This window comes from Manacus candei, unplaced genomic scaffold, assembly GCF_025592945.1.
Source record: "Manacus candei isolate 608988 ecotype Guabito, Panama unplaced genomic scaffold, ASM2559294v1 h1tg000017l, whole genome shotgun sequence".
NCBI lineage: Eukaryota > Metazoa > Chordata > Aves > Passeriformes > Pipridae > Manacus > Manacus candei.
Window position 1 is genome coordinate 26325337 of NW_026138065.1, and position 26864 is coordinate 26352200.

The window sequence follows — 26864 nt, forward strand, 5'->3', positions numbered from 1 at the left end:
TTGCAGTCAGTCTACTAGCAGATGTGCATGTATCAAGGAGTTTTCTAAATAAGCAGGTGCTGTCTTTAGAGATTACTGTGTGGGGAATACCAATATTTGGTGAGGGATAGTTGGGAGAACCTCCCCCCTTCCTCCCCCGAAGTTTGCATTGTATTGCAAAATACTGAGAGTTCGTTGCAGTGCCCCAAGCCTGGCAGTGTAATCTAAAGGGAATGCAGTGGAATTGTGATCTATTACTATATAAAAGGGGGTGGGTCACTCTGCTTGTTCCAGCTCCTTTTCTGTCATTAGGGCTGCAGAAGCACCAACCAAAGGCAGCTGGCACGCCTCTTCGTTGGCTCTTATATAATGTGGGGTTTCACAGGGCACTGATGTAGAAATAAAGTCAAACATTCTTGAGGCAGACTCATATTACCTGTCGTGTCGCTGGTGCTCACTGTGCTGTGGGGTGTAGGGCTGCTCTCAGCAGGGTGGTCTGTGGCCCTATCTGAGTGAATTTTGGAAGGTGTACAGGATGGCTCCAAGCGAGGCAGTGGACGAACTTGTTTTCTTTGTGAATGGTAAAAAGGTAAGGAAAATTCCAGCTTTCTGTCCAGCTTGCTCCTGGATTGTGGCTCGATTACTTACTTTTCTAGTCATCTTTTTCCTCCTCTGAAGTTTTCTAATACCAGCACATATGCCATGGCTTTTAAATATTAATTGTGAAAACTATGTATTGCTTTGCTAAGTGGCTTTTTATCTTTGACTTTACCTTGTGAATTGTCAGAGAGTAGCACAACTATATAATGTTCCTTTTACATTTTAGATTTGTTGGCAATAATTTACCGCAATTTTTAGGTAACTACTTTTAAATAAGGGTGCACTGCTTAATATAGGCATTTCTACTAGAAATAATTTCAGCAATTACAGGAGATCTGGCAAATGTAACTCAAATGTAACATCCTTACAATTCATATATTCAGCAAGTAATTCTGACACTTGGTTTTTGAAAGGAATTTAGTAAACTGTTTATTCCATTTCCATTTAAGAAGCTAGAAAACTCTTAAAAATCAAAGTCCATTAACTGATACTGATTCCTAGGTCAACTGCTGACAATAATCTAAGAGTGACTGTGTCTCACAGGAGGGTGGGGTGGTTCTTGCACATGATGGACACATTTTAACAGTTTGTCCCAGAGCCCCCTTTCTCAGTTTGGACCTTCTCTGGCTATCATTTTGCCTTGACAGTTCAAAACCTTGTAACATATCTAACCTGTCTCTTTGAACTGTGAGTACCAAGTTAGTTCTGTTTCTGAGCTCAGTTCGGTGCTAATCTTGGTCCATCACGTTCCCCTTGCCTAGATACTTGGGCAGGGAAACTTGTGCTAAAGCAGCTTCCAGCTGGGAAACCCGGAAAGATGAGAGGGTTGCATATCCACTCCAGTGTGGAGCCAAGAGTTTGTGGACCTTCCCTGTGCACTGCTTAGGGGTAAATCACGTGCTGCACTAAGTTTGGGCTAGACAATTAATTTTTTAATCCCTTGAGGGATCGCACAATACTCTCAGTTGGCTAAAAAGCTCTATGCCCTGAAATACAGACTGGCACAGTATTACTATCAGTTTTGCTTTTGTTGATCTTTCATGCTAGTTTAATCAAGCGTAAATGTGAATGAGATTGTTGCTACAATTAGGGGTTTTAGTTATGAATTTGGATCCCAAACTGGATTCCAAGTTGCTAGTGCATTTGATATCAATGTTTTGTTTTATTGAAGTATCAATAGTTTACTGAAGAATGAAGTTTATAGTATAGATTATAAATTAGTCATAGAGCTCTTGAATGTAATACTGATGTAGAGCACAGCCTTGGTTCTGAGGTTTTATAAAGGATGACAACTGAAGCTCTCCTCACACAGATCAGTAGTGGTTCATATGTCAACATTAATTGATATATTAGCCATTCTCTGTTTCTAGAGAGAGGTGAAAACATAAGCTCCAAGAAATCATGATTAACTAATTGAGCCTGGTAGTCGAGATTGTGGCACAGGGTGATCTGTGAATACCATCTGATGAATTTTCTGCTGTGGTGAGCAAAGGTGGCACACCATTAACTTGTGTTCTTGCTCGGTGAAGTTTTAGTGAGATCCCTCCTCTGTGAACCCCAATTTTTAAACAGTGAACTGGGAGCTCTTTGGTTCTTGGAGTAGGAGGTTGCTGCAAGTGTTTCAGACAATCTGGACTTTGATACAGGCCAAGTGTCCTGTCTGGTTTTCTTTTTCTGGTATGCTCTAATGAAAGAGAATTGTAGTTCTGGTGCCAGACGAGCTAAAGTTCAAATGAAGTCTTTATGAACAAATTCCTATATACATTTACAGGTGTTGCTTCAGCACTGGTTGGTTCCGAGGCATTACAGGAGCGTTGCTCTGCGTAAATTGGTAAAAAACCCCTTCTCCTGGAGAAAACTGTTGGCTAACATATGAGAACCTCTATTAATCAAAGCACAGAGATGGTCCTGTGAGACTCTTTTTTATTTGTGTGGGGTGGGGGAGAGAAGGGGAGAAAGAGCAATCTACATTATGAAGGCCAGCAGAAGAAAACAACCTGTTTGTTTTGTACCTTCTGTCTGTTCTTGCTGAGTCCTGCAGGTAATGAACATGCTGTGAATGACATTGCCCTTGGTGCATTTCAGCAATTTTTATGGAACTGCTGTTCCTGTTTACAAAAGCCACACATCAGAGCTGACCATGTGCATGTGTGGAGGGGTTTGTCACAGTGTGATCTTGGCCGTTTGGCTAAAAAAAAAAATCACCAGTGGACGACTAATACTACCAATGGTACCAACCCATTTAACATGTCAAAGCTCTTTCTGCATCCTTCCCTACTGGCTCATGGGACTTGCAGTGCTATCAAAGGAGCAGGTTCCACTTGCTCTACCCAGAGCCTCCAATGGCATTTTCTTTTCTATTCCCTTTTTGGGTGTGCTGCTGAAGTGGTTTGAGTTATAACCCCACCAAACGCAGATTTAAGAGAAAGATTCAGACTCATGGGGCAATCTGATCTGTGGCAGTGAATATGGAATTTGTTGGGATATTTGTGCACATGAGAGGTTTTCTGATGGAAGGAGTGGTGGGAAATGCTTGGGCAGGTAGCAAGAGGAGAAGCTGAGGGGCAGACACTGATCTCTTTTCTGTGGTGACCAGTGACAGGATTTGAGAGAACAGCATGAAGTTGTGTCAGGGAGGCTTAGGATAGATATTAGGAAAAGGTTCTTTACCCAGAGTGTGGTTGGGCATGGGAGCAAGCTCCTCATGGAAGTGGTCACAGCACCAAGCCTGTCTGAGTTCAAGAAGTATTTGGATAATGCTCTCAGACACATGGTATGATTGTTGGGGCTGTCCTGTGCAGGGCCAGGAGCTGAACTTTGATGATCATTGTGAATCCCTTCCAACTCAAGATATTCTGTGATTCTACGTTAGGATATGGCTCTATCCTTCTGGAGCCCTGACTAAATGTTCCAGTTAATTCAGCACAAAGAATGTGATAGCATGGCCAGTGGGAAAGATTAGTGCTGTGTGAATTCATGACAACTTGACATTGCTAATGGACTGCTGATATTCTGTCATAGTACAAAACACTGTGATAAGAGGTGGTTTGTAAGATAGGAACTTGGATAGTAGCAAATTCTTCTTTCTTGCATTAGCCCAGTCTATACGGTTGTCAAAAAAAAGTCTCCTTGGAACAGCTGAGCATATTCCCCATTCAGGACTGTTTATTTTAAACACCTGTTTACTTCACTAGGCATAAAGATTGGCACATAACTAACTCAAAGTTATCTTAGTAGTATGCCTAGACTATAATGGAAAACAACACGCTCAATTTAAAGCTAATAGTGGCAATTTTGTTTTCCTCATCTGACAAATCTGCCTCATGCATATGTAGCATGTAATTTTAGTTCAAACATGTAGTCAATATTTCTATTTCTATTCTGAATGCTAAGAGGGGATCTATGCTGGAAGCCACATTAGAGCTCTCCCAAAATTCTGTAGATTGCAGATGGGATCGGCTAAAATACAGGAGTTTTTTGGGATGAGCTTTGGGACCCTCTGGGTTCTACATAAACAGTGAATTACAAGTTTTCAGTGTGCTGGTTTAAAGCAGAACAAAATGTTCTCATGACCAATAGCAGACTTACACTGTGTGGTTATATTCAGTTTGTTCATCTGTGTTCTAGCCCTTTTTCCTAGTAAATGAATTTGAAATCTCTCATTGACTCCAGGAACAACACATTCACAGATTTTAAGGTCCTTTACAGTTGACTAGTCTGACTTGTTGTGTGGCAGTCCGGTTTAAACCTTTCACTTTCTCTTCTTGCAACTTACTGAGTGACTAGGGACTAGTGATTGAATGGGAGATTGTCCTTCAGGAAAGCATCTGTTTCTCACTGAAAGACCCTAGCTGATGGAAAGCGTGCTTGGTAAACTAGGAAAGTTTCTTTTTTCTCTTTCTTTCTATTCCTCTATTTACCTTGTTCAGCTACTGTTCTTTTAAATTGAAACATCTTTTTTTAACTTTCTGGGAATAACAATTTAAATATGATGCTTTATGTTGCAAAGGCAAAGTTATCTGAATTAGAAAAAGGCAAGTAGAGAAACTGGAAAACAAAATATTTCTTGAGATGTACATGAAACTACGGGGAAGTCAGTTCAACATCTCTCTCTCCGGAGTAGCCCATGGGCTCTAAAAGTGTAGAGTACTGCTTCAGAACCTGTTCCACGTAGTACTTAAAAACTTGAATAACTGTAGGGCCGGGCTGGACTCCCAGCTGAGGTGGGTCTGAGTATTTCAGATTCCTAGAATCAGTAGACAAATAGACACATAATACAAACACAGCAGAGCAAAGTTGTTGAGAGTCCTTTGAGTGTCAATGCCATCCTAACACTTCCAGCAAAGTTTCTTTCTGAATTTCATTAATAATTAAACTACTGCATGCAGTAAAATCCAGTTTTGAGTCTGCCAAAATGTAGCCAACAACCTGATATACCTGCAATATGATATTTGATTTAAAAAAAAACCCCTAAAATAAAACAAAGCACCAAACACTAAAAAACAGTAACTGATCAAAAGAGAAATATTTCTTTAACTGCAGTATCTGTGTAGTCTGATCCTAAACCACTGAATGCAATGGATATAATTCAGTTTCTTTCTGTACAAGGGCACTGAGGGAGGTGAGCACGAATTGTGATACTGAGCTGTGAATCATATTGTACTGGGCATCAGACAAGAGATGTTATCCCCACCCACAGAGTTTTAAAATATTTTAAGAACAAATCACAGCAGGTGATTGCAACAAACCACTGGAGGAATGATATGCTGGAGGACAAACCTGTATAAATGACAATGAAAAAAAGTCAGGAACAGCAACAAGTTCTTACTTTGTGCCCAGCAAGAGAGACTCATAAACAAGCATCCTCCCACCAGGAATCTGAGTGAAAAGAAATGACTCCTTGCTCTCTGATGTTTGAGATTTATGTTAATGCAGAATGTCCTCCAAACTCTTACCTCTTATCTCCCTCTGATTACTAGTCTCTGCCAGTATTGCAGATATACAACTACAGTGGAGAAGTTTGAAGTGACTGAAGTAGCAATCCAGGGCTGTTGGTTTGAACAGAGTAAGGGTGTGGATTGTCTGGGACATGGTCTTCTGCATAGTGGGAATCAATTCTGATAAAATTGAGCAAAGGTTTGAATTTGGGGCTTTCCACATGCTGAAGTACTTCACTAAAAGTGCATGGAGCTGAGTGGTTAAATGAAGAATGAAGGTTTAGACCTGACATTAATTTGTCACTTCCTGAAAAGAAACCAGTGGACCAAACCTTTAATTGACAGAGTGCATCTTGGATTCTTTCAAGAAAACCTCTTGAGACATTTTCTTTGGTCTAAACATAAAATAATCTCAATAGTCTTTAGCTATTCTGAAGCTTTTTCTCTGTGGCCGGCTGTCTGGGAAGCTGCTTTGGAAGGGTTTGCAATGCCCACTGGCACAGGCGCAAGGAAGAAACTCAGGTTGGCAGTGACAGTGGGAGTTGCCAGGGAAGGCTCTTGGCCCGTGAAATGGCTCTGAAGGGCCATTTGTCCACTTCTGGTCACAGGGGTTTTTGGAATTATCTACTCGTGTCTGTTTGTTTGCCAAACTGCTGCAGAGGGATGTGTGGCCTTACTCTGAACCAGATGGCCACACCAGAGCCGCTGCGTGCTCTTATTTGTTTCTATGCATCCAGAAGGTGAGGGAACTCTTAATAGCAACCATGAGTGCTGCATGATGTGCAGTGTGACATTCCCAAAATAGAATGAACTCTGTTTTCTTTTCAAGGAAAGATATTTACATTATCCTCAATGCAGGAGTGAGATGTGCAAAAAATGACCGGTTGTGTTTTGTAGCAGCAATTTTATTGGATGGTTCTAAAAAGGTGGACTCAAATAGGAAGTATGAACCTTGTCTCTTTAGAATAACCCTGTCATGTGTCAAAAGCATAAAAGTGAAACAGTACAGAGGGTTGTGAAGGTTTCTTATCAGTAAAAAAGCAAAAAACAAACCAACTTGCACAAATGACCTCTGTTTCAATTTGCCCTTCAAACTGGGAGTGATTAATTTAAATAAACTGTCACTATTGTACTTAGGACTTGCATAACATAATAGCTAAGAACACATGATTACATTCTGGCACACAGTGAATTTGGAAAAGTTTCTTGACACTTTATTAACAACAGAAAAAGGGGGAGACAAGCTCTGTGGCCATTTGGAGGCAAGGGCAGAACTTTAGTTTCTGACCATTGGGCAGAGGTTGAAGTAAAATATCTAATGGTTATTTTATGTCTAATGGTTACCCCCTAATAGCATTGTTTACTAATAGGATGGAGCTGGCTCAAAATGTGCAGAGAAAATTTCTCCTTGCTTGGAATTCTGTATTCCCACATTTAGGATGCCTATGAATGCAACATGGTTGATTTAGGATTAGAAAGGAAGAAAGAGAAACTTCAAGAGGATTGGTACTTGCTGCCCATCCTGCAGCACCTGTGTGGTCACAGAATTTTCAGTGTTGCTTTTTTTTCTCTGCAAAGTCTGTTACTGCTGCTGTTTCTGTCATTCTGTTTATCTGCTCATTTTTTCTGTCTCTTCTATCAGTAAGAAGAAGGGACTGAGTTCAGCCATGCATAGTCAGTAAAGATGAGACACCATTTGGGGAAATGTCAGGAATCCAAAACTTGAGTACCAAACACAGTTCTTTCCTCACTACTAACTCTGTTTGCCATTTTTGATGAAAGCTTTTTTTGGATTTGCCTCAGTGTGCCATGGCTGAAAAACTCTGACCTATGTAACGCATATACACAATAAATTCAAGGAAATATTGTGTCTGGATACATGACCAACGTTGCTGAATTAATCAGTGATTTTACTCCCTAATTTGGAAAAGCAGTTACAGAAAGACCAGACTTTCTCATTCCAACTAAATATCTGTGTTGTAAAACCTTCTGTGTATAACGGTACCTTTTGCTTCTTGCAGGTGGTGGAAAAAGATGTGGACCCAGAAACAACTCTGCTAACTTATCTACGAAGAAAATGTATCCAGTGTTAGAAGAAACTGCAGAAGGCTTTAAATGCCTACAGCATTTCATGATTGTTTACTGTTGTGTCTGTCACTTGAGTGCTAGGCAGAGCTTTTACACAGAGTATAAGAGAGAGTGGTCTGCATGGTCTGGTGTTTCTTCCTGGCAGAGATTACAACTGATATTCCTAGCACAAACTATAGCAAATTTTAAATAATATACTTCAAATACTTTATTAATTCTTTGAAGGAAAAACTCTCAGAATGTCTAGGAACTGGAATATGATGGAAAGGAAGCAATATTGAGATTACAATAAAATTGAAGGAAATTTAGTTCTGTTCCACACAAATTGCAAAGAATTTTCTGGCCAAAACATCACAGCCACTTGAAATCCTTGCTGTTTCATCCATTAATTTGGATGATACTGGATAGCTAATATCCAGTAAATGACAGTTCTGTGGCTTGTTTATCAGATGACTCTGGGAGGCAAACTCAGATGTACCACCGTGTACCATGGGCATGTTTACATGAGCAGATGCAGGAAGTCACGTTTCACTCCTGTTTGAAGCTGGTCAACACGTGAGTCAGAACAGCTTCAGAAGCTGAGTAGCTATTACTGTGGTGACCAGGCTGGCTACACTAAGTCTGGTTCTGTAGGTAGTGTCATTCCATGTTTTCTGAGTTTTTGTCTGGCCAGCTGGGTGTGTACATGTGCCAAACTATTCATATCTGTGCTGGTGTATTACTTGAAAAAGTCATGCATACTTATTTCACCCTGCTGCTGTGTTCTATTTGTCTGGGATCTGAAGGAAGTATGAGGGCATGAATCACACTCCTCTTTGGGATTTCCAACAGAACTATCAACAGCCCTATTGATCTGACTGTACCTCGTGTGGATAAAGGTCAAGAGGAACTATAAGTGGCATAACTCTTGTGCCTGTGTGCCTTTCTTACCCCTAGGCCTTTTGTGCCTAAACTTGTTGATATCTAATGCAAATAACTTTGGAAAGGGATAATCTCAGCTCTTCAAAACCTACTTATCTTCTGCATGAGCATTCTGGGGAACTCATTTTGTACATGTCTGGTTAGGGACAGACAAATACTTCCAGAAACATGTTTTATTGAGGCAGGTTAGCACTGTTGTCAAGAAAAACATTGGATAACACAGGAAAGCTGTATTTCTGCTCAAGCAGGCACATGATTGTATGAAAAGCAGACGAGGCACTTAGGGACGAGATTTAGTAGAGGATTTGGCAGTGTTAGGTTAATGGTTGGACTTGGTGATCTTAAGCATCTTTTCTAACCTAAATGATTCTATAATTTTTATGATTCTTTGAAAATAGTCAGTTCCAGAATCCTTGCAGTGAAAGTGAAGGTGATTTGAGTTCCCTCTATCACAGTTCCTGTTGTTTTTACACAGACCTAAATTGATTATCTCAAAACAGGCACGTGTCCATTACCAATGAAATCAGCTGGGTTTTTCCCCATCAAAATGTCTCAGCATTGTCCAGTCCTCTTTGCAATAAGTAACACCTTCTAATTACCTTCTAGTGAGTGAAGGAACCCAAAGCAAAAGTGACTCAAGGAATTTTCTTCGGAACCCCTTTGCAGAACATTTGATCTAATGCCTGATTGTAAAGTATAGACATGAGCTCTGCAGCAGAGGATGTTATTGGATAGCTAATATCCAATAAATGACAGTTCTGTGGCTTGTTTATCAGATGACCCTAGGAGGCAAGCTCAGAGGCAGGGGTTCCCATGGGGTTCCCATCACGTAGCAGAGGAATCTGCTTAGGCCAGTCCATCTGCTTTGTGAGGTCCCAAGTGTCTTTGCAGAGGTTGTGTGCATCTCCACCAGTTCTGGCTCTCAGTGTCTACCTCCTATGGTTTTATGGGAACCAGGCTCCTGGGAAGTGTGCTTGGCTGGTTTTGTCCCTAGGAATTTGGCAAGTGATTCTAGATGGGGTCAAGAGAGAAGGTTGGGTGGCCAAAATATGAGTCTTGAGATGCAGATAGTTCAGGAGCAGTTCAAGTAAGATCCTGGGAGTCACCAGGACAGTCACCCCACTTCCTCAGGTGTGGGAAGAAGTCGACAAGCACCAGTCAGAGGTGCTGGAGGAGATATCACCATTCAGCTCAGGGATGTGGCTGCATGCCTGAACAGCTCCTGCTCAGCAATTACTGAGTGCTTTGTCTCCCTTATGTCATTTCTTTCTCTGAGTAATGGAAAGTGGGAACTGTTGAAGCTCAGCTTTTTTTTTTAGTTTATTCTAAGAGTCTGTTGGAACGTGGGCTGCCTCCTTATTAGGGCTTTGGGTGTTGATCTCAAAGCTCACATGCCAGCATTTGAAACTTTGCTTATGTCAAATTATTAAGCAATAAAAATGAGTGCTTGGTTTCCAGCACGAACTTGTTGTTCAGCCTTGATGGACAACTTGAGCAGGTTTCTGTGAACACTTTTCATGTTTTCCTTAATTCCTGTACTCTCAGTGGGCCTGTGTGGAACCAAACTAGGCTGTGGAGAAGGTGGATGTGGTGCCTGCACTGTTATGATATCCAAGTATGATCCCTTTCAGAAGAAAATTCTGTATCCTTTGCAATTTGAACTGCAAACAGATCCAGGTTCTTGACATTCCAGAAATGATATTCTTTTGTTTTGTTTTGTTTTTTTCTTTTAAAAAACTTATATAATTAATATTTCTGCCAAAACAGTACTTTTCACTTTCAGAACATAAACTCAGAAGGCTAAGACAAGAAGGTATTTTTTCTTAAAGCATTGCACAGAACTATTTCGTTGTGTCCTGCAATATCTGCACTGATTCTAGCACATAGTCTTATCTGCCTTTTCCCATTTCAGAAATACTCTTGCAGTATAATGTAGCTTTTTCCTATGATGATCCAAAAAATGATTACTGTGATAAAATCTTTATTGTTATTGTATTACTACAGTAATCTGTTTTCTGTATGCCAGCAGATATTAACTTTTTTCTCCACTTGTAACTGTCAGAATTATTTCCTGAGAAATAAACTTTCCTCCTGTTCTCACTTTAATTAATCAAAAGGTGAAGCACTGGCATCAAACAAAAAGGGGAATAGGGAGAGAGGATGAGGCAGAGAGACAGGCTCCAGTTTATATTTACTGTGGGGAATAGAAAGCACTGAAATCTTTGATATATTTGGAATAATACTTGGAGATTGGATCATCTAACTTAGTGGTTCTGCTTAATAGTGTGGCAATAAATAGGATATTAGGGTCATTATTCTGTCTTGATAGAAATGAGATAAAGTACCTAGTTCTTATAAGAGTTTTGGCCACATTATTCTGTTTTACCTTCAGTCTAGACTTTTCCCCTATGTGTACCCTCTAGAAACAGCTTTCTAGGTAAAAGGCCAAGAACTCTGTACTCTTGATTAACCTGGCAAGTGGCCAGCTGTATAACATCTTGGCATTTGTAGTCTGCCCCTATATATTACTTATATTGGTTGTGTAGCTTAATGTGCAACAGGGATGTTTATAGTTGTTATTTCTAGGTTAAATCATATGGTGCATGCTCAGTTTAACCTTCAAGTGAAGTTGATGAGAACTTTGGATGACTAGGTGTGTAGGATTTGGCTTGTAACTAATACTTGTAGCACATCTATTTAAGTTCTCTTATTGTGCCCACTGCTATAGTGTCTAAGCACTCTTCATTCCTCCTGTTCTCTTTTTCCTTTGTTGAGCAGCACTGTCAAATGAAATGACCTTAATTTATTATTTTAGCCACCATACTGCCAATGCTTGCCTCTTCCCTGTCTGTGCCCTGCATCATGTAGCTGTAACTACTGTTGAAGGCATAGGAAACACAAAATCCAGGTTGCACCCAGCCCAGGTAAGCTATTAATCCTGGTAACTTTAAATCCTCTATCCATGTTTTCCTAGGATAATTACTTCTGTTACAGAGTGTTGAGACATCCATTGTAATGTTAAAGCCAAGAGATTGGCTTTCCACGTGAGTAGTCCCTACTTGGAGGGATGTCTGAGTGCCAGAATCATCACCCTGGGTCAATGCTGCAGCTCTGTTGTACCCCTAGCAAGTTAACTGGTGCTATCCTGGCTGAATTGCTAATGCTTTTGTTCTAGGGCTACGTGGCAGCATTTGGTTCACATCCTGGACTGGGGAGACTGACGTTGCAGGGAAAGCCAATATAGTGACTTGGAGCTAGGAAATCTGAGAGGGGTTTTGACTCTCCTATGGCCTTCCATGAATGACCTTAGTTTCTCATCCTGCGTAGTTAGGAACCTTCCCTGTGGTAGTGAAGTAAAGTTTGCTTCAGCAAAGTTTCTGTAATCTCAAAATATTCTTGTTGTGGAGGTGTGACAGGAATGTGAAGCCCTGCTTTTCTAACACAGTGTTATAATGCAGCCTTACCTCAGCTTTGTCAGAGATCCTGCCCCCTAAATGTAAACTGTGATTCATCTCAGTTTGCACAGTGGGTAGGACTTGTGCCAATATCTATCTAAGACAGTAAACAACAAAGTGAAAAATAAGTTAGATATGCATCAATGGATGGCAGCTAGTCTGACCTTTGTTTGTCTTCTTTTTCCTACTTCCCATGAAGATTCCAAGCTTTGAAACTCAGACTCAGGTAGCCCCAACATTCCTAGCATGGTAAATCTGAAGAACTCCTGATCTCACTGGAGGCTTCTAGTCACCTTCAGTTACAGTGTGTGTTCAAAGCCTAGGTACAGACTTTTCATGCTGTTTTTTAATTTGAAGTCTGCTTCACAGATTGATTGACCATCTCATCAGATAACATCTGGTGATAATCTTATCTCCCCTGGTGAGAATGAGTGTTCTTTTTAGCAGAGATGTTACAGAAACAAGCACAACACTGATGTCATCATGATATTACGGGCTAATGGTTGTTTTTACTTTTTCTCAGGAGAGGATAGCAAAAAGTCATGGTTCCCAATGTGGCTTTTGCACTCCAGGCATTGTCATGTCCATGTATACATTGCTTCGGAACAACCCTGAGCCCAAAATGGAAGACATTGAAGATGCTTTCCAAGGTAATACTCATAAACCCTGCAGGGATGCGACCTGTTCTGCTTTTATTACATCTACTTCACCAAATGGGATGGAGGTGCACTTTTATTTAACGTTTTTTGTTAAAAATAACTGATTGTTATGAGGTTAAGAACTAGCTTTTCCACTAGGGGACTGGGTAGGTGCTATGAAGTGAAAAAAAAATGACCTGTAAAAGATCTCACAGAACCTCATTCTTTGCCCATAAGCAGGGGCAAGTGGCCTCAGTCTTGGATTAGGAACCCACTGATATTAATACAGAACAAAAGGTGGCCTGTCTCTGAGGGGCTTGTTTATTCATTGCTGTGACAAGAGCCTGCAGAGGTGATGGAGAACATCTGGGCCAGGCAACCTCAAGTAAAGAACCAAGACAGCAATATACATGATGGGAGTGGGGCAGAAACCAACTGTGTAAATCATCTGAGAGGCTGTTGTTATTGCTGAAGTTAGAGTCATTACTGTGCTTCCAGAAATGATCCAAGAGGAATGATGATGCAGGAGAAAGCAAACTCTTTGTAATTCAGGAGAGGGAATATAGTTATCACACTGATAAGGCTCACACAATTGAGATAAATGAGTACTGAATAAGGCAGATTGAATTCGTTCTAAATGAATTTCAATTTAAAATTTCAACAAAAAGTAATAGTAGGATTGTTGCAGGTTTACTAATGAAATTTTTTCCCTCCCAGTTTTTTCATTAGCTTTATCCATATTTGACAATCTTGTGTGAGAAACAAAGAAATTATCTAAAAGAAGAGAAGTTCGTAGCCAAACGGTGCTAAATGTTTAACCTTTTGCTCTGGCAATGCAGGGAACTTGTGTCGATGTACAGGCTACAGACCCATTCTGGAAGGATACAGGACATTTGCTAAAGTAAGTGTCTTCAGATAACGTTTAAAAAAAATCTGGAAGGCTGGCTGTTTTTCCCTCTGCTACTGAAACACATCATGAGCTGAAAAGGGAAGGAGATATACATGCTGCAACAATGCAGCTCCAACTTTTGACCCCTTTGTATGTGCTTCATGCATTAATAATGCAAAAAGACCAACTCCTTTACTCATTCCAGTTACTGGAAGAGAGACACTTGAATAAAATCTGCCTGATGGTCCCTTATTGGATCACAGGTAATCAGATTCTGTAATTCTATTCTGTAAGTCTCTAAAAAACTCACAATCTCTGCATAATACAGTTTTCAGATGATTCCTGATGTGGAAAAAGTGAAAGGTATGGTGCACTGGTAGGGACATGCTGTGGAGGAATCTGATGAGGAATTTACTTGCTTGAAAGATCAGCTGCAGAGCTGGAATAGCTCTGAAAAGAAGCTGAAGTCACTACTGTATAGCTCTTGTCCAGAATTATTCTGCTGGTTTGGGTGAGATATGAAGCTTTGCCATAAAATTTCTCTAGTCCCTTTTTACATGAAATACAGCTGAAGGCTGTGAAGAGAAGAGATCACTAGGTACTTCAGTGATTACTAGCCACTTGTGGGGCTACACTGGTATTAAATATCAAAAGGAAGGAATTTAGAATGATGCCCATTAATTTAATTTTATTATCCAGAATTGAGATCAACAAAAGATAATACAAACAAGACTGAGATCCACTACAAATGGCTGATAAACCCAGTTGATATAGCCTACTTGGATTTCCAACAGGCTTTCAACAGTGTCTCACCAAAGAGACAATAAAGAGTCATATGGGTCAAGAGGGAAGAAATCAGTATGGATGAAAGATTGGTTAAAAGGCAGGAAATGGCAGGTAGGAGAAAATGGTGTATTTTTGCAGTGGAGGGAGGTCAGTGTTGGAGTTCTGCTGGGACCTGTGGTGGGAGCAAGGCTGTCGAAGGTATCCCTAAATGCTGTGGAAAAGAGCGTGAGTAGTGATGTGAGTTACCAAGTTAGTCTGGGTAGCGAAGGCAGGAACTGAATGAGGAATTTCAAAAGGATTTTATTGACCTGAGAGAATAGAATGGGATAAAGAATTGAGGGCAAATAAATGCAAAGCAATTTACAGAGTGAAATGCAGTTCTCATTTTGCATATAAAAAGGCAGGCTGTGAGCAGACACAAGTTCATCTTCCTGTTACTACACAGAAAGATGATCTTGGGGGACGGATAAACAGTTTCATGTAAGCATGAGCTGAATGCTCACTGATGGTGAGAGCAGCACTTCAAAGGGTAGAGAACGAAACAGAAAACACTGCCATGATGTTTTCTGTGTCATGGCTCTTCCTACACTTGAGTATTCTGTGCAGTTCTGCTCCTCTCATCCCTAACACGGTGTAGCAGAACAGGAGAAGATTCAGACAAGTGGAACAAGGATCACATCTGTGGTAATCTGACTTCCACACAGGGAAGCACTGAGTAGTCTGGGACACTTCGGCCTGGAAAAGTGATGTCAGGGAGAGGAGGGGGCTCTATATAGCCCATATACTGGTTTATTTTGACCTCTGATAGAGATCTACAAAATTGTGACGGGCAGGTGGAATGTGGACAGGCATCTGCTGTTTGCTACCTTTCCCAATACAAGAGCAATTCAAGAAATGAAACTAGTTGGAGTCAGGTTGAAAAAGAAGTCAGATCTTCTGCCTGGTGGTAGAGTACTAAGTATTGTATGTGCTTGTCACTTTTAGTCTTCTCTGAGTATCTCCTCACAACTCCAGCTGGAGCAGAGACACTGGTTGAATGAGAACAGTTCTAGACCAGAACAAGAGGTCTGTCAGCAGAACGGGCATGACCCAGCCATCACACTGTGGGATATTGCCTTGCATTGCCAAGAGAAACTTTTACTTGCTTGGCATCTTCCATCTCTTTTTTCTGCTTTGGATATAAGAGATGTGGGATCAATTTCCCTCAAAAGGGAATCAAGTCTACTTTATTTCCTTGGAATCTGCACATTTTTCTCAGAACAGTTTTTGTTCCCACAGGACATGAATTGCTGTGGTAGAGTTGCCAATGGCACTGGATGCTGTCGTAGTGGGAGGGAAAATAGCAAGGTAAGCTGAATGTTAGAACCCATAACCTCAATTTTCAATATAATATTAGAGCTTTGATGCATTAGCTACCTGTCTGGCTCTACTGTGGTGCAGATATTCGGAGCTCTCTGAGCTGTTTTCAATCTCTGTCTCTTTGAAAATGATGTGACTGTGTATGTCCTGATAAGCATGACTAGCCATCATGACACAGGTTTTACAACAGTGAGACAGATAAGTTCCTTCTGAATCTACAAGGTGCAACATTTTTGCAAAATAGCATAGTGGCAACTGTTAGCAGTGTGCTACCATCTTCTGGTATAGTGAAGTGATCCATCTTCCTGTGAAAACAGATCTCAAAACTAGTTATTTCCCCAGTATGATCTTTCCCAAACTTTGCAGTTCAGTGATGAATGAAGTAATTTAATCTCTCTTCCAATAAACTCTGTAGTTGGAACCTTTTGGAATATCTGGAGCAGAAAAGTTAATCACGTTTTATGTGCCAGTCGAGGTACACACAATGAAGGAATGAAAACAAGGAATTGAGGAATAAGGTAGAGTGAGTATATAATGAATTTAGGAAAGAGAGAATATAGAGAAATTAATTGCCAGAAAATTCCAGTGAATTTCTGTGGTTTCTTTGTTAGGAAACATCCAGTGTTGCGTGGAATACTCCAACAATAAGAATGCTAGGAGTTTTCTCATCCAAATAGTCTATAAATGGAAAAGGTTACTGCAAATTTCTGCAGTCAAGGGATTGATAAAAGGGGAGGACTACATCCTGTAAAAATCAGAATGTTTTGACTTTATTTAAAATAGTTGAAATGTGCTTGTTTCTTCTTCAGAATGGGGGCTGCTGTGGAGGAAAAGCCAATGGTCCAGGCTGCTGCATGAATGGAAAAGAAGACAGTGTGGTAAGGTGCCTTTCAACTATTAGTTTTTTCTCTATTTCTGATATTTGTAAGTCTTAGCTCTGGCTTGTTGTATGCCCAAGCCCAGTGCTTTTAATTTAGCTATATTTATGCAAAGCAGTTTAGACTAATTTATATTCTATGGTCAGAAAAGCATACCTCAGAAAAGGTATCTTTATGTAATTTAACATGCCATGGTGAAAGGGCACTTTTGATTGACAAAAACATATTAGTGTTCAGGGTCGAGGTTTCAAACGTGCATTGAAATTGGAATAAAAAGACTGAAGAACCTTAAGCACTGGATGAGGTGGCATCACTTCACTGGGTTTGCTATTCTTTGCTCCATGAAATAGTAACAAGGATTTGACTAGAAAGAGGAATGACTTTGGGTTCTATGTGGATAGCTTTGTCCTCTGCCACTAGCCACTTGCACTTTCTCTGTCACAGACAATGCTGTCCTCCAGCCTGTTCAACTCTTCAGAGTTCCAGCCTTTGGACCCCACACAGGAGCCAATCTTCCCACCCGAGCTAATGGTAAGTTCATTCAAAAAGAAATAGTGTGTGATTTGTTGGTTTCATCGTTCTGCATGGGGTTTGAGTGACTGCCCTGAGGAAATGGCTGGGCAAAAGGTGGCTGCTGATAAAGGAAGATACATGGGCATGAATCCTTCCCTCTTTTATAAAACAGAAGGAGTTTAAGCCAGGGAGGCTTAAAAAATATGCAGGCCAGGTGTCTGCTCCACCTGTCTGGCTTTCCTCTCTGGTTCTCGCTATACGTGTCTCTGATCTTGGGTTACCTTCCTTTCTAGTCACTGCCTGTCAAGGGGTGGAACAGTTGCAGACATCTAAATTTCAATTTACTAGGTCATATGTGAAGTTCCACCTTAAATATAGATGTATCTGAGCTTATCCTTGTGCTCCCTTTATAGTGTAGGAATGGCAGGAGGATCTATGGGATGTAGCTGAATATATGTCTCAACTAACTGACTTTCCAAAAGCATCAACTTCTCTTCAGTCAGCATAGCAGGAGTAGAAGTTGGTTGGGTCACACTAACTTTAAAAGTTAGATGAGATCAGTTTTTGTCCATGTTTCATTGCTGTCTTTTTTGGGATATTTTCCCCTAAGCAATGCCTCCCAGCCAAGAATCTAATCCAGCACATGCCATGTTCACAGCTTCCTTCACATTTAACAAACAGCTGATATTAAGTCATTAATTCTGCTGCTGTACCCAGCCTAAATGTGTCATGAGTAGGTTCTCACAGACCATAGCATAACACGTATTAAGCTTCAGATAGGGCTCCTCTGTTTCTTCTCCAAGATGTTCTCCTGCCCAAGGGTTGATCTCATGTTGCTCTGAGGCAGACATGTAAGTCTATTTTCTTCAGTCACTGGAGGAAGGAGTTAAAAAGGGAATCAGAATCTGGCCTACCTGGTAGCTAAAATTCATCAGTGCCGAAGACTGACATTTTTGGATTGAGCTGAGAATGGAAAACCCATTATTTGTAAGGTGGCTGAAGCCACGAGCATCTGCCAGAACTTTGGTCAGATGGAGCTTGCTGGCAGAGGTCTTGCCAGGGAGATGTGGCAGCAGGATGCACCTGGCAGTATCAGGAAGGGAGCACTTTTGTCGTCACTGCTAGCAGAAGGATGGGGAATGGCCAACTGCCAGCAACAGTGAGGATATCACAGCCACCTGTCAGTAACTTGACTGAGATGGAGCCTGGCCTGGCACAGGCATGGGCAGAATGTGAGCAGGATTCTTGGCTTGATGTAGGGTCTGAGCTCTATCTGAATTCACTTTTGCAGACTCAGAGGAACAAACAGCAGAAACAGATGTGTTTCAAAGGCGAGCGTGTGATGTGGATCCAGCCTACATCTCTCAAGGAATTGGTGGCTCTCAAATCCCAGTACCCCAATGCCAAACTCGTTGTGGGGAACACAGAAGTGGGTAAGAGAAAGAGTTGATACTCATTATGAGCAGTTGGAAAACTTTCCATGGAATATTTTGTAAAAACAGTGCAAATGCAAACTTCTCTCATGCAATTGCTGTTAAAAGCTGTTTAATTTTCAGGTTGTATATAGGAACAGATTTTTTTTCTCAGGTAAATTAATCTCACAGTGAATGTTTTTCCCTGTGCTGGCCAAAAAAATTGCTAATCCAGATCTCTGAGCCTTTGTGCCATTTTGTGGAATTTTGAGGAGAGGGGAGTGACACAGCATAAAATATCTCTATAATCAAATGAATTCAGTTGTGAAACCTGTGTTTTGAAGGACTTTTCAGTGGGCAAACTCTTAAGACTTGAAATCTTATTGTTTACTCACCCCAGATAGATACTTCTGCAAATATAAGTGCTGAGGAGGAGAGTTCAGGCATATTTAGTAATGCTGTTAGCCTGAGCAATTGGTTCAGGAGGCAATCCCCAAACGCTGTATGGTCTATTATATTCACTGTTCTTTCCTGAAGGATTATGTACAACAATAGCCAAGTTACACAAGTACCAAACAGTGTGTTTAAGGTTATTGTAAGACTAGAAAAGAGCCTCTAAAACTTCTCTATGAGAATTGTGATATTAGTAGAAAACAACTTTTAGTTCGGTATGTCTGTGTCCTTATATAATCTGTGTAACATATGACAGATGAACTGACTCCTTGGTAGGCCTGCTTACATTTCATTGGGAAACAGCTAACTTAGGGTCTCTGTCACTCATGTGTAACTGAAGGAGCCTTACTTTTCCTTCAGGTATTGAGATGAGGTTAAAGAACTTCTTGTATCCAGTGATAATAGCACCAGCATGGATCCCTGAAATGAATGCTGTTCAGCACACTGAAACAGGTGAGCAAAAAAGAGGCAGAAAGCCTGTGAGCTGAGTGGGGACTCCGTGGAATAATAAAGAGGTAAGAAGGAAAATCCTCAGATTAAAAACTGCGATCTGTATCCATTATGTCTTTCCCATGCAAGGAATTAAGTGAGGGATATATAAAAAAAGTGAGCTGGGCTGTTCATGATGGAGAAAAGGATGCTCAGGGGTGACCTTATCGCTCTCTACAACTATCCAAAGGGAGGTTGTAGCCAGGTGGGCGTTGGTCTCTTCTCAGTGACAGAACAAGAGGAAATGGCCTCAAGATGCACAGGGGAGGTTCAGGTTGGACATCGGGAAGAATTTCTTCACTGAAAGGATGGCTAAGCATTGGAATGGGCTGCTCAGGGAGGTGATGGAATTGCCATCCCTGGAAGTGTTCAAGAAATGTCTGGATGTAGCACTTTAATGCTATGCTTTAGCTGACATGATGGTGTTCAGTCAAAGGCTGGACTCGATGATCTTGGAAGTAATTTCCAACTTTAACGATTCTATGATTCTATTGCCTTTATCTTCATGGTGGAAAAGGGTCAACCTTACAAATAGGTGCAATTAGGACAATGTAGTGCATGTGGCCCAGTGTCTGTTAGGATATTTGAAGTGTGGAAACTGGAAAGAAGTTGTAGTTCATTTCTCAAAGGACAAACTAATACCTATAGGACGACAATATTGTTAATAATACCCTGAGGCAAAAGGATGGTGTGTTGTCATGTGAGAGAAAGCATCACCATGAGCTGTGATTTAAGGTGAATTTTGTTTTGAGGACGTGATGTTTACATGCAACGCATGCTAAGTAGTTTTGTTTAACTGAAGGTCTAATTAAATTCAGTGGCATCTAAGCTTTGCAGACACAGTCACAACCATTCTCCTGTACCTTGACATTTGGGAGGACAACAATTCTTTTCCATTGTTTGTTTCCAGGGGTCACCATCGGCGCTGCCTGTACCCTGCGCTCAGTAGAGGAGGTTATGAGAAAAGCAGTGGCAGAGCTTCCTCCATACAAAACCGAGGTCTTCCAGGCTGTCCTGGAACAGCTGCGGTGGTTTGCAGGGCCACAGATCAGGAATGTTGCTGTAAGTGACTCAGGAGCACCAGGGACTGTAACTGGAAGCTCAGTCTGAGGAGCTTGCCTGCCTGACCCAATGTTGGTGTGCCTTGTGCTTCTCACATAAGAACATTTGCAAACCTCGGCAAAGAAACTGCTACACAAAAATCAGCCCCAGGAACTGACACCAGCTGGTGTCTGTGCTATACTGATGTCACAGATCTAGCAAGCAAGGGAAACATGGCAGTTGTTCAGGTTTTCCATTGCTGTTATTAGCAAGTGGGAGAAACTGTAGTGAGATTTGACTAATTTAACAAAAATGTATTTAGGCTGCTGGACAAACTTCAAAGAAGCAGATGTGTTTATTACTGCCAGCACAGCCGTGATAGTCACAGTATTAATGCATCAGATTTGGCAAATTCTCCTCTAGTTTTAAAGGGGAAGGTTCAAACTCTGTATATTATAAGAAAAAAACCCTCAAAACAAGCAAGCAGGTAAACCAATCTACCAAACATGAAATTTTGTTCCATGAGGTACTGTGCCGTACAGTGGTATTGCAGACAAAAAACTTGGGTTCCTGTTTGTTACTGAAAAAATGCTTTACAGTTTCATGGATCTTCCCTTAATGGCAGCTACAGTGATTGAATTTCGGCATTGCTGTGCACATGAGGTTTGAGTGTAAGGTAGTTATGATGCATTAATAAAACACTGCTCTGTTTCAGGCAAATGTAAATATTCACTGGGACAGCAAATAACTTCATGGTGCTTAGGTTTTCCCCCTTAATTAGAGGCCTAAAATTGCTAAGATTTTTAATATTTATCTAATGCATTATCATCACTCTAGGCTCTTGGTGGGAACATAATGACAGCAAGCCCAATTTCTGATTTAAATCCTGTGTTAATGGCAAGTGGAAGCAAATTGACTCTGGTATCAAAAGGTAAGTTACTTACATTTCTGGGTGGCACTGAGGGGAGTGGGATAATCAACACCCCTCTGCTACGGGTTGTTATGTCAGGTCAGAACTTGAAAATGGAAGTTAACATTATCTAAAATAGGCTTAGTCTGAGTCTTCAGGGGTTTCACCCTTTTTGAGGCTGAAGTCCTAAAACTAGGCCTAGGTTTGGCTTCTTAAAGAATTTTGAACTTCCGTGCCAGATTTTATCTCTGATGCTGTGTATGTACTTACAGGTACATCCTTGTGAAGAGCTGGTTGAAGATGTCTATTAAGCATGAAATAGTTTCTGTCACTGTCGTACTTTGATCCTTATGGTTTATTCATATAAAGACTGAGGCTTATTTTGTTTTGTTTTTCTATGAAGAAAGCCAAACATCTCAGTTTTTATTTGCTCTTAGGAATATTTTTTTTGAAATAGGATCCTCGAAGTAAGTGGACTGTCTGGTCAGTGAACTGACATTCTCTTGTGCTGGTTTGTGTGGAGGCTGTGGAAAGGAGAAAGAGAGGATTTCATTGGGGTATTGGAAACTGGTTCACCTGGAGGCTCAGCTTTAATTAGATAAAGAAGGAAGGAGGTGTCTTTGATCACTGCCTGTGCATAGAAAACTTAATACGTAGGCAGAAGCTGTCATAGATTCCATAAATACCAAAGTTAATCTGAGAAAACCTTTCCTGATTTGGTGAAAGAGGGTGGAAAAATGAAAACATATTGATATCAAGAGTGATTTGTGTAGGTTGAAGGCTCTTTTGCATTTACTATTGCCATTCTTCATTCATGCACCATTGATATTTCTTTGCTCTACAGAGGGCAAAAGGACTATCACGATGGATGAAAAGTTTTTCACTGGGTACAGAAAGACAGTAGTTAAGCCTGAAGAAATACTTCTCTCTGTTGAAATACCCTACAGCAAGAAGGTAAGCTTGTAGGAAAAAACTTTACTGTCCACAGAGCTAAAATGCTGTTAATTGAGAGTTATTTTCCATGTTAGGCACTTTTTCCCTGACCAACCTCCAAATGCTTATGCAGTCCCAAGTGGACCAACAGACAAGTAAATTATTTGCAGAAAAACTAGCAACACACTATTTTTGACAAACAAGGGAAGCTGGTCTCTATGATAAAGTATGGTAAGCTCAAGAAGTTTTCTGGTGTGAGAAATATAAATTTCACTTTATTGTCTGAAGGTTTTTGAGTGCATTCAGTAATGAGAAAATGTGACAAAGTGATGTTCCCAGAGGTATAAGTTCTGTTTGAAGAACAGTACAGCAAAGATTTTAGCAGTTCCTGACATAAAGTGAGGTTAAGGTTCCCAAGGCTCCTGCTTAATTTCTGTGAACCGAAATGGGAAAAGAAATTGTAAAAAGTGTGTATGGATAAAAGGGAAATTCAGTTTCTGCATCCTTGCCTTGCAAGATGGAAACCACAAGGACTGGTTTTCAAGGCATTTTGGCAATGCAGACTTGCAACTTCAAATGAGCCTGAAAAACTTTCTTGAGATAGAAAAATGAATGCTTTTCTGCTGTAGCAGCATGAACCTTGACTGATTTAGAGTGTCTGAGAGGTAAAACTCTCTTTTTTTCCTGTAGGGCTTAGAACACCAGACTATAATTTTATGCTTGTGAAGGTATTTACCTTTTTAGGGCTCAAGGTCCCAGGTTATAAGATGCAAGGATTCATGGTGTAGTGACACATATTCTTTATAAATGAAAAACACTGATTTATTTGAAATGCTATCATATTATGAGATAGAACCAATAAATCCTTTGTCTATCCTCTCAGATTTTGCTATGTAACTATTAAGGGAACACAAATGTGGTTTTTTATGGTATTTTTCCATTTATTTTTTAAGTGTTCCTTCTTTGGTCTCGTGATAATTGCGGGAAACATCACTTCTTGCCAAAATGAGGAACACACTTGAGGCAGTCAATGGAAAACTACATGTTCATCCATCCATATGACAGTCATAGAGCAGTTTCACAAAACACACAAATTTTTACACGCACAGTGGCTTCATCCCTAGGTCATATGCAGCTCATTGATCTGAAAAACTAAAACAACTTTTGAACTCTACCTCATGGTTTCTTGGCTGATCTTTGCCCACAGTCAGGGAGACTAAAGTTCTTCAGGGCATGTCTGAAGCTGCTGGCATATGGCAGGCAAAGTTTTCTGCAACTGTGATTTCCTCACAAGTGGGAGTAGGGCTGTGTCAGCACACAGCTAGACAAATTTTTTTACTTTATGTTTGTTTAAAATTAATGTTACGTCTTCCATTGATGTAACATGTCACAACAAGGATAAGACTGGCTAAACCCCAGAAACAATTTAGCTAAAGAAGTTTAGAAGTTTACACAATTCAGTGTTACTGCAGGGGATTTGAGCTTAGGGTAGGCTTAATCACAGAGAGGCTATTAAGGGAGAGGAGGCAACACCTTTTTCCCCTGCTAATTTGTGTGTCAGATATTTAAGATATTCAGAGAATAAAGACTTTTGAATCTATACTTGTAAGGCAATTACAGCTGAGGAAAGACAGTACTAGGAAAGAAAATAACTCCCGGGATTAAAGATAAAAATATAAACAGATTCCAGAAAAGAAAACTGCTTAACTTTTTGTATACAACGAGACATTCCTAAAACAGGACCTGTCCTTTATGTAACAACTCTCTTTCTCTTTTGGACTATAAAAACATTCCTTTCAGATAATATTCACAAATATTATGCACCACTTGCATCATTACTCACCTAGTGACCATCAGTTTATCATGTACTTTTACTTTCTCTGTACATGTTTTATACATCTTTCTCTACTGCAGTTATCACTGTCATTTAATTTTTATGATAACAGTATTCTGTACCACCTGGACATTTACTGCTTTTCAAATAGAAGAAGCCTGGAAATGCAATGCTTATATATTTCTGTCTTTGGAAATGAATCTTAACCTACTGTTTGCTCAGTACTGCCATCATAAGGCTCATGGTATCACAATTTTTGCCCTGCTGAAGAGACAGAAAGTGGTCATGAAATCTTATTTCCTCCTTTAATTTAGTATCCTCTAGCCTTCATTCATTATTGATCTTTATATTCCATGGTGATGGGCTGAAGAAATTGTGTGTGTTGCCTATGAATCTTTTAGGGCCTGTGGATTTCCTAATGTTTTCCTTTCTGGTATTGCATCTTGTCCAGAAAGGGAAAGGGGATGCTGGTCTAGGTCCTTAATATGCAGTCCTTAAGAGTAAGGGTTATTTTGCTTTCCTGTGAGAATAACCAACACCTAGATACTTTTACTGTGATAGTTTAGATGCTCTGTTGTTCCACCAAGAGGTAGGGCATACATGAGAGGTTGATTTGATGATTACCTTACCTACACTCCTAGTGAGGAAAAATAGCAAGTGCCTTTCCTCCCTCTCTGGAGTCTGTACCAAGAAAATGACAGTGCTTTGTGAGGAGTGAAGGCAAATATTGTTCTCTTATTGCAATCATGTTATTGGAAATCTCTTAAGTATGTAGTAAGAGAAGAGGCTCCTTTTTTCCTCTTTGAAAGCTAATTGTTTTCACAAGTAGAGTGGCAGAATGTCCTTGCTGGGAGGATGCTGCTGATGCTCCTCTGCTATTATTTGCAGGCTGACAAGTAATTACTTGAATTCAGTAAATGAAACACACCCTCCAGTTATCTCTCCAGTAACAAGTCCTCAATGCACAAAAGGGACTATTTGTGAAACTGTTCTCATTGTCAACAGTAGAGAAATTGTTTTTCACCATAATGAAAGAATTGCTGTCCACTTCTGATTAGAAGTAATTAATGGAACAGACTGCTGTGCTGTGCAGAATCACTTGGCTAAGCTATTAGAGATGAAACTTGTCAGAAAACTCTCCAGAAGGGCTGTGCAAAAACATCAGATCTGATTCCTCTCTTAGTCTGCAGGATGCCTGAGCAGCAATTCATTGTAATCTGCAGCACAGGCAAGGGGATTGACCATACCATGACTCCAGGGTGACACTGCTAGTCAATGTATACTGGTGGAGTGTTAATCTCTTATCTACTGGCACTTTTCATAGGACAGCTTCTGGGTTTTGTGATTTGGAGTTGCTGGTGCGTTTACAAGAATTTCCTCACTCTGCTGAGACCAGCAGAGGATTCAGGATAGTAACTGGGAATTGTATTTGCAGTAACAGATTGAAATTGTCTTATATTAATTAGTCTGCTCTATCCTAGAACTGAGAGACATTTGTTGTTATGGATTTCAGTTCTTCCAGAATTTGATGACTTCTGAAAGGAGGGTGTTTAGGATATGAATTTTACTGATTAGACTTGCAGCTTAGCAGCCTGGGAGAAAGAAAAAGTTACTGAGAAACTGTAATCTTGTTTATGTACAAGCAGTCTGTCCTGGTTCTTCCTCTAAAGATATGGAAAAAATTGTGATGGGTATGAGCAGATTTCCATCAAAGTTCACTTTCCCCACAGTCCTAGGCTGGCTAATAACCATGGATCTAATGCTGGAATCAATCATTGTATCACGTGAAAATATACAGTGCTGCCTGAACAAACATGTCCTGCTTGGCCCTGCATGATGAATCAACCAGATACAGTTTCCTGGAGCAGCTCATCCATGTAGAGATAGATTAATAGCTTGCCAATATTTATACTCCAAAGCATACCAAGGTAGAGAATAAATAAATATTTTCTTGTCTTCTAGGGTGAATACTTCTCAGCTTTCAAGCAGGCTTCCCGTCGTGAAGATGACATTGCTATTGTGACCTGTGGGATGAGAGTCCTGTTCCAAGATGGCACTAGCCGGGTGGAGGAGATAAAACTAAGCTATGGAGGAATGGCTCCTACAACTGTCCTGGCACTAAAAACTTGCAAGGAGCTCACTGGCAGGTAGGATTTTTTCTGTGATAGAAAAGCTGTGTAATGGAACGGTTCTGATTTTTTCCAGGAGCAGTTCAAATACCCTAAATCATCTCTAATAGTACACAGAAGGAGAAAAGGGAAGAAGTGTAGCTACACTTCTGCAGCAGTGTGTGTTTTGTGTGATGCCTTGCTTCCTCCAGTACTCTTTACTCTCAAAGGTTCATGTAATTCTCTTGTTCAGAGAGCCATTGTCTTGCCAAATTCACTCATCTGTTGAAGTGGACAGAAGCTGGATGTAGGCACGACCTAGAAAACTGGGTTTATCTCAAACTGGACTGAGAAATCCATGCTGTTATCATTTAATAGCTTTACTACATCTTTGGAAAAGGTGACATAAGCCCAAGATGAAAACAAAGCACACAAATATACTATAAGCGGATAGAACACATGGCTGTTGCTTGAAAGCTTGTGGGAATGGCATGAAGCTGTGTCAGGGTAGGCTTAGGTTAGATATTAGGAGAGAGGTTCTTCACCCAGAGGGTGGTTGGGTACTGGCACGCCAGGGAAATGGTCACAGCACCAAGCCTGACAGAGTTCAAGAAGCATTTGGATGATACTCTCAGGCACAT

The 26864-nt window shown here is 40.5% G+C and overlaps 1 protein-coding gene across 2 annotated transcripts in view; it reads left to right on the plus strand.

Moving 5' to 3' along the window:
- The first annotated feature begins 323 nt into the window (after window positions 1-323).
- The window catches only part of XDH (xanthine dehydrogenase), a 53703-nt gene continuing 27162 nt past the window's right edge, over window positions 324-26864 (plus strand). For both annotated transcript variants that reach the window (XM_051783382.1, XM_051783383.1), the window contains exons 1-15: window positions 324-568; window positions 7538-7595; window positions 10071-10167; window positions 11341-11449; window positions 12504-12630; window positions 13458-13519; window positions 15572-15640; window positions 16462-16530; window positions 16975-17061; window positions 18335-18476; window positions 19269-19361; window positions 20308-20459; window positions 21276-21369; window positions 22193-22302; window positions 26078-26262. In XM_051783382.1, coding sequence (XP_051639342.1) covers window positions 515-568; window positions 7538-7595; window positions 10071-10167; window positions 11341-11449; window positions 12504-12630; window positions 13458-13519; window positions 15572-15640; window positions 16462-16530; window positions 16975-17061; window positions 18335-18476; window positions 19269-19361; window positions 20308-20459; window positions 21276-21369; window positions 22193-22302; window positions 26078-26262 — 1508 coding nt within the window. In that variant the 5' untranslated portion in view covers window positions 324-514. The remainder of the gene's footprint in view (window positions 569-7537; window positions 7596-10070; window positions 10168-11340; window positions 11450-12503; window positions 12631-13457; window positions 13520-15571; window positions 15641-16461; window positions 16531-16974; window positions 17062-18334; window positions 18477-19268; window positions 19362-20307; window positions 20460-21275; window positions 21370-22192; window positions 22303-26077; window positions 26263-26864) is intronic.